The sequence below is a fragment of the Biomphalaria glabrata genome, chromosome 9, assembly GCF_947242115.1.
Source record: "Biomphalaria glabrata chromosome 9, xgBioGlab47.1, whole genome shotgun sequence".
Lineage (NCBI taxonomy): Eukaryota > Metazoa > Mollusca > Gastropoda > Planorbidae > Biomphalaria > Biomphalaria glabrata.
In genome coordinates this window covers 20,547,353-20,555,279 of record NC_074719.1, presented here as the reverse complement: position 1 = coordinate 20,555,279, position 7,927 = coordinate 20,547,353, and the positions used below count along the sequence as shown (strand labels likewise).

At 29.7% G+C, this 7,927-nt stretch overlaps 1 protein-coding gene across 6 annotated transcripts; it reads right to left on the bottom strand.

The window, feature by feature from the left end:
* Nucleotides 1-379: 379 nt before the first annotated feature.
* Nucleotides 380-6,637, bottom strand: LOC106065509 (uncharacterized). 6 transcript variants are annotated; one of them, XM_056041507.1, is made up of 6 exons: nt 6,287-6,578; nt 5,819-6,009; nt 5,555-5,669; nt 3,942-4,188; nt 3,696-3,790; nt 380-1,850 (listed from the first exon to the last, which is right to left on the bottom strand). In XM_056041507.1, the coding sequence occupies exons 4-6, from the start codon at nt 4,156-4,158 to the stop codon at nt 1,071-1,073; spliced, it is 1,092 nt and encodes a 363-aa protein (XP_055897482.1). In that variant the 5' UTR covers nt 4,159-4,188; nt 5,555-5,669; nt 5,819-6,009; nt 6,287-6,578; the 3' UTR covers nt 380-1,070. The 6 variants fall into 6 exon arrangements, 5 of the variants coding, with proteins under 5 accessions (XP_055897482.1, XP_055897483.1, XP_055897481.1 ...); XM_056041508.1 differs by having other exon boundaries at nt 5,627-5,669; XM_056041506.1 differs by lacking the exons at nt 5,555-5,669; nt 6,287-6,578 and adding an exon at nt 6,585-6,637.
* Between the last annotated feature and the right edge of the window lie 1,290 nt (nt 6,638-7,927).

Below are 7,927 nucleotides of genomic sequence, written 5' to 3'. Positions count from 1 at the left end.
CAAATTCATTGTTTAAAAACTCAAAACGAGGATCATCACAAATTGTGTACGGTAGAAGATCTGGCTTATTTACAGAATGAGCTTCAGATAGTGATCTGGTGTTCATATAGTCGAAAAAACGATCCATTAATAAAATAAACTTTGCTGTTTCTTGACTGTCTTTTGAACCATATGCTTGCATGACTGAACCTACAGTTTTGCTGAGAACCTGTGCTGCAAGTTGTACATTCATAATTGAATGTGATGTCAGATTTATGTGATCTGATGTTAAATGTGTTCTAAAGAGGTCTGATGTTATATCTCTATTGTACAAGTCAACAATATGACTCCAGACAATGTGATTTCCATTGTTCCATAGCAGTCTAGATTTTCCATAACCTGATTTAAAAATGTTATTTCGAACTGTTTTAAGTAAGTGTGGAACATCTGAAAGAAAATAAATAAATCTGTCTGTCGCACAATGATTTATGGTTTTAAAGCAAATAGTGCTATCAATTTGAGAATCATGTAACTGATGGAGTTTGACATTGGCAGAAGCTTTGTCACATGTTGAAGCAATCACTTTGAGCCCACAATGATTTTCTAAATTTTGAACAGCTCTCCAAAAGTTAGTATAAAGATCCAAGGGTGTTGCAGATTGTGTCCCGAAATATCCTAAACTCATTTTTAAATTTGTATTAATTCCTACAATAAAAAATACAAGTACATGGGTAGCAAGTTGGTATGATGAGCTTTCTTTTACATTGTCACTATTAACAAACCCAACAACTTCCCCACTTCGCTGATCATACACAAGATCACTTTTTATAGCCATCTCATCATGAAGTAAAATTACAAAGCGCTCATGTTCATCAAAATCCTTAGTTGCTTGTTTAATTGCATCTATTACTTCACAATTGAATCCAGTTTTAGGATGAATGGCATTTGTATAGTCTCGAATGGTTGCTTCACCTGGAAGTTTTAGTACACCAGTTTTTCTCAATGTTTGGTAAGCTGTTGGGCTCCTACTATGCAATAAAATTGCCAGTCTTAACATAGTCGGATGCCAACGCATCCCAAATGATTTAGAGTCAAATGCTTTTTTTTTGTTCTTCCCAAAACAATTGAGACAACGGATCTGTGATGGCAGCATTTTCTATTACTTTTCGAATGCCTAAGTGTACATCCTCTCTAAGTTCAATATAATTTTTTTTGAGGACTGCATTAAAGCATTGTATTTTTTTGGTCAAAATTTTATTTTCTTGTCTGCTATTTTTAAGTCTATCTTTTAATTTTAAAGGGCATGTTGAGTTCATGGAACAATTCAACTTTAATGGAGTTTTCTTGCTCATCTCAGCTCTATTCCACTTTTTCTGTAGTAAACGTTCAGAATCTTTGCAATGTGTGCATATGCCATCAGAAAGAAGCAAACAATGCCGAGATCGGATAATTGAAAAATGATAAAAGTTATTTGTTCCGAAATCTGTCTTGTTTAAAATATGTCTGAAATAGGTTTGATCTTTTTTTTCTGGAAGACTAGCTAATGCTTGCAAATGTTTTTGCCTTATACCAGGACAAATGGATTTCGATAAAATAATATCAAGATAACTTTTAATTTTTACTCCCTCATAACTTTGTGATAGATTTGGTGCTGGAATACCAACAATATGAATATCTGTCATAAAATCAAGTTTAAAAAATACTTTATATTTTAAATGAGATGTATCAGTCTCAAAAAGTCCAAATACAACGGCGTTTTCGGAATTCTCAATGAGGCACCAAGGAAGATTAATGAGGGCTGCATCTGCTTTTACTTCCTTAAAAGAGTAATACGCAACTTTCTGAGCCAAGGCAGGCGACGAACGTTCCACCTACAATATCATAATATATCTTAAATTCAATTTTAAAATGCAGCATAAACAAATTCAAATCACCATTTTTATTATTGTATAAAAGTGATAAGGTCACTATAGTTGATGTTTATTAAGAGTTAATACCTAGGTACAACAAATGAGATTTTATAATTAATCTCCTCTGCTGCCACACAAACGTAACGTAACAATACAACACATAAACAAATTCACAACATTCACAAATGTATTCGATAAATATTTATTACATATAATTATATTATTCTAATTTTTAAATATATCAACATAATAACATTTTACATAGACGTTTACTGATACACAAGTGTACTTCCCCTCAAACAATGGAAAGGTCAAACTAATGTATTCCCATTCCCCATTCTAATGACTTATTATATAATAAACATATCAATGACTATATTAACACATAGATATACATAGGACTTTTTTTTTTTTTTTTTTGAAGACACCTAAATTGTCAGTACAAAGACTTTAACATATCTGAGTAATAATGAATAAGATTGATACTTGTCAAATGAATCCCAATAAAACTTTGTGACAACAGAATAATGCACTGTAGAGTACCTCAGAATATGCATTTTTTAGGCTTTCAATACTGGAAATAGCGCCTGGCGGGGGGGGCTTTGCCCCACGCTAGGGGAACTCACAGCGCTACCCAGACCCCATTACTATAAAGGGCGGGGAGTCCACAAAATTTCCACTAACTCCAGGAATAACTCATTCTAGGGTAAAATAAACGTCTTCTGAAAGAATGAAGAGTTAGAATGTAATAAAGATTAATTAAATATACACACACACACATGTATATATATATGTATGTGTATATATATATATATATATATATATATATATATATATGTATATATCTATTTACGTGTATATATATATATATTATATATATATCGCGGGGGAGGAGAAAAAATAAGAGTTAAGGTTTCCCATCTCAAGTTTTAAAAAAATAAAAATAAACGTCTTCCGAAAGAATGAAGAGTCAGAATGTAATAAAGATTAATTATATACACACACACATGTATATATATATATATATGTATGTGTGTATATATATATATATATATATATATATATATATATATATATATATATATATATATATATATATATATATATATATATATATATATATATATATATATATATATATCGCGCGGGGGGAGGGGGGCCACGAAAATAATTCCTGGCTATGCCCATGGTACTTATACTTTGTTTTAGTAATAAATTGATTGCAGGACAAACATTTAAAACAAATAAGATAGCATTGTGTTAGTGGTTTCTCTTTTCTTTTATATCTAGGGACACAAAAAAATAGAACAACCCAATTACTCAGTGCATTTGTTAATCTTTTATAAAATTTGAATTCATAAAGTTTGATTAGTTTTGTGATTTTTCAATATTTAATGATTAAATGTATAATTAAAAGGCTAAATTGAAAATTTCATTTTGTGAAAGAATAAGAAAAATATATATATTGAAGTATATAGATATTTAAATAATTTTTTTTATGTACTTCCTTTTTCTTTTCTTAGTTTAAATTTTTAAAATATTTTCATGAATAATTTAGGTTATTTATGCATTTCTGTAGCCAATTCATTTACATTTGAATAATATCAAATATGTTAGATCATATAATTAAATAAAAATGTTACGTCAGTTTTAGTAACTCTTGCAGATTTTTGTTTGTCTCTGAAAACTCAATCTGTTTTATATCAGAATAATTTGAACTGAAAGATTTAAAGTTTCCCAGCTCAATTTAAAAATAAATATGTCTACAACCTGTTTTGAAGCGCATATTAAAAAAAAAAGATTTACTGGTGGATTCCTGTGTATCTGTTTGTGCGTTTCAACAGTAGGCATCAACTCTGTAGGAAGACTTCCAGGTATAAGGAATTTTTTTCCAGTGGTGCCTGTGATACATGAATAAATATATTTTTTTTAGATGAGAGTAAACACTAAATTATGTATTTTAGACATTTTTATGATAGAAAAATACATCTATACTAAGCTCTACATTTTTATTTTGTTTCAATAATATAAATGATATGCATTTGAAATTACCTGTTTTGATGCAAGTCTGCTTGAAATGTATTGAACAAATTGTTGCCCTGTTAGGATTAAACCCTTTATCGGATCTATTTATACATGATATCATCTGACTTCTCCATTGATCTTTTTCTGGTGTTTTATCCATTTTAGGTAGCTTAAAAAAGGACAAGCCTTTGCAACTACTTCTTGTGGCAGTGCATCCCACAATGGCACAATTAGCACCACCCATTTCCAGAGATTGAAATAAAATTTCTTGAACCTGCATATTAAAAATCAAAGAATAATTTCAAATATTGTCTAAACGTCTTGCATAAAAACTAAACAATTTTAGAATCAGCACATTTTTTTTAAATTTTATTAATTACTTTGATTCTCTTTTGCTGTTGCATGTATACAGATATACTCATCATACGATTCAGCATCTTTTAATTTGTAATTGTAGTAGAGTTAGAAGAAACTAAACAAATTTATATTTAATAATGAATACTACTACATTAAATTGTGATTCCTTGATTTAAAGATATATTTGACTTTATTTAAAATTGCACTTATATCATATGTATGGTTTAAAATAAAGTAAGAAATTACACTTTAAAAAAAATATGATTATAAGATTATTTAGTTGTAATGTGATAATTATAACGAGCTAAGGCTAAGTGGCAGTAATTTAAAGTTTCATATGTTTAGACATTAATTTTACTTTTACTATTTAAGTGAATTAAGATAAGTCATAATATTAGACTAATATGATGCCACTAATGGATGTTTACTAAACATCACTGGTCATCACTTATTTAATCATTAATTATGATTAATGACAATACTTATTCTAATGGATTTTGACTCCACATCTACTACTTACTACTATTATATAATAGATCTATATCTAGATAGGTCTAGATCTAGATACTTATCATACTAGATTTCAAGATTCTATAACTATTTTGTGGGAAAATAGGCTAAGTACGCCTGAACTTGGCTTGGCTACATATGAAGCCATTGAAGGGGGCTCGAGATTCAACACCAGACTCGGATATAGTTGTGTTTACTGAGTGCCTAAAGGCAGCACGAAAAACATTTTCCAAGATACCCCCTCCCCCCACTGGTCCACAAATGAGATTGGACCAAAGCGCTCTAACTGGGCATGCTACATCTATAAGCATGAAAGTAGCGCTATATTGCCTATATAAAAGCTATTTATTATAATGAATTTATTTTAATATTTTATTTACTAGATCTATTTAATCTCTATAGTAATAGACAGCTATAGTATACTATCTAGACTATAGACAGTATTGATGAGTATTGTATTAGTATAGATTAGTAATAGAATAGTATACTATAATACTATAATAATATCATATGTATAGATCTATTTTAAGTAGATTAGTAGATGTATTCTAGATAGCCATATAGGGTCTATATACTAGACTTAATTACTTAATTCTATATATTTAAAAATAGTAAGTACTAGTGCTCAACTTGGACTAGATCTAGTAGTAGTAGTAGTAGATCTATTCTATATTAAATATTGACTATAATTATATATAAAATTTATAGTCATAGTATATATATATATATATATATTATAGATCTATTTCTAGAATGATAGTAAATGATACTACTTGTCTACTGACTAGATCTAATTCTAATATACGAATCTGGATCTATACTTACACAAGTTACAGTACACTTACACTGATGATGATGATCTAGAGCGACTAGTTACTAGATCTAGATCTAGTCAAGTCAAAATACTCAAGTCAAATGTGAAATGATTGTAGTTAATTAAGTAGATCATAGGTCATAATAATACTAGACTTTACTAGTAGATCATAGATGAGATCTATTTAACTCTAAGTCATTCTAAATCAGAAGAATAGGCTTACCTAATGTAACCTATAGACAACAACAGTACGACGTCAGTGGGGTTATAAACTAACCAATAAACGTGAGCTAAATGCGGATCATACGCTGTCCTAGTCACTAGCTAGTGAGATTTAGATCTAGAGTCTAGATCTAAACACAATATCAGAAATCTGTTGAGGCAAACACTTTTCGTCTCCGTTTGTTCTTAATTCTAAATTCATCGAAATTCAATGTATTTTGAGATGTAAAAAAAAACCCAGATTAAATAGTATTCAAGTTAAGTGATTAAAACATATCTCATGGAATGGCGTATTTTTAAAAAAATTTATAGGCATATTATAATAAACGATATATTATATAATGTTTGTATATCAATATTAAATAATACTTATTTTATATCAATTGTCCAATAAAATCTAGCTCTAGATTTGATTTTAGATTAGGCTATATTGGTGTTTTTTTTTTTGTCATTTTGTTTACAATATTACCGAGATGAACTTTTTCTGTTTCCCACGAGACGTGTATGCCTATAGCCTAGTCCTTTCGATAAAAATAATAAAAAAACGAATAGATCTAGAAATGCGTAGCTTGGAGTGTCAAAACTGTATTAGTATTAGGTATTAGGCCTATTTTTATTTCGTGCAATTAAGACTTGTTGAGCTTAAGTCGGAAGTACACATTGAGTTTTACTGTGACCTACTAGATCTAAAATTACTAGATCTATATATAGATGTAGATCTATAATCAATAATAAAACTATATATATTATTAATTATATAGAAGTACTATGAAGTAGAGAGAGTATCTCAAGAATAGTATCTCGTCATCTGTCATTCAGTGTCATATCGTGATCACTATGAGTATGAGTAGGCGGCTGCAGAGTTATAGATCTATTCCATGAGTCGCCATGACAAAAACCCTGGCTAGATTTAGATCTACTGGTCTAGACATCTAGATCTAACTAGAATTAAACTAGAAAACTGAATTAGAGAAGTAGCTTTCTGGATCTAGATCTAGAACTAGAATCTATATTATTAATATTAGATCTAGATCTAGTTGCGTCGAACGCTTAATTTTTGGTTGTTGTTTTTAATAAATGCACATAAAATACATTGCATTTTGGCAATAAAAATACCCAGTTGGTAGTCAAGTAATTCTAATAATTAATTAATGAATGACTATCAGTATTTGTTTTAGATCTATCAGATTCATATGACTTATTTATACTTATTTTATATCATTCGTCCAAGAAAATCTAGCTCTACATCTATTTCATTTTAGATTAGGCTATAGTTTTTTTTTGGTCATTTTATTTAGGCTACAATATTACCGAGATGAACTTTTTCTTTGTTTCCAACGAGACGTGTATGCCTATATCGCCTAGTTCTTTCGATAATAACGATTAGAAATGCGTAGCTTGGAGTGTCAAAACTGTATTAGGCCTCCTATTTTTACTTTTATTTCGTGCAATTTACTATATCGTAACAAATACGCATTTAGCGGAACGGTAGACAGGTCTTCATCCAGATTTAGTGTAAATAAACCAAACACAGAAACACTGAAAGATTGTATTTTCGGAATTTAGATTCTATTTTTTTGAAAAAATGTGGCATTTTATAGGGTGGTCGAAAAAAATAACTTTTGTGACGATCTCTTATTCGGGAAAATTTTATCTTTTATATCAGATAGTCAGAAAATGGATGAAGTTTTTACACATCTAATCAAATAGAGCGTACGAAAGTTTTACACCCATTGCAAGGGACTGACAGAGTAAATCTCTTCTTTGGCATCATCATGGATTTCTCCACATTGCACCATGCGCGAAAATGATGCGCGACGGCACTTCGACTCTCTTTGGCTTTGTAAAAAACTCGAAGCTGGTGTTCCATTAGTATAGTTCCATGATTGAACATCAAAAATAAGAGTACTCTCGTCTCATATTTATTATTTTGCAATTTTTAGATACATAATCTAGAAAGATCTAGATAATTAATCTATTTAAATGTGCATAAGATGATTTAAATCAACAGACATGAATTAATTCAATCTAGGATTGAAAAAGGAAATGGCTTTGTTTCATATATTAGCGTGAAAATAATGTTCTGTGATTAATAGCCCATTCTAAAGAA

What these genes read in the sequence shown, in the direction of transcription:
- LOC106065509 (XM_056041506.1), bottom strand. Translation starts at nt 4,158, where the DNA reads ATGGGTGGTGCTAATTGTGCCATTGTGGGATGCACTGCCACAAGAAGT. An exon ending in GCAGACTTGCATCAAAACAG is followed by an intron (nt 3,791 to 3,941) that starts GTAATTTCAAAT and finishes CATGTATCACAG; the next exon opens with GCACCACTGGAAAAAAATTC. An exon ending in AGATACACAGGAATCCACCA is followed by an intron (nt 1,851 to 3,695) that starts GTAAATCTTTTT and finishes ATGATATTGTAG; the next exon opens with GTGGAACGTTCGTCGCCTGC.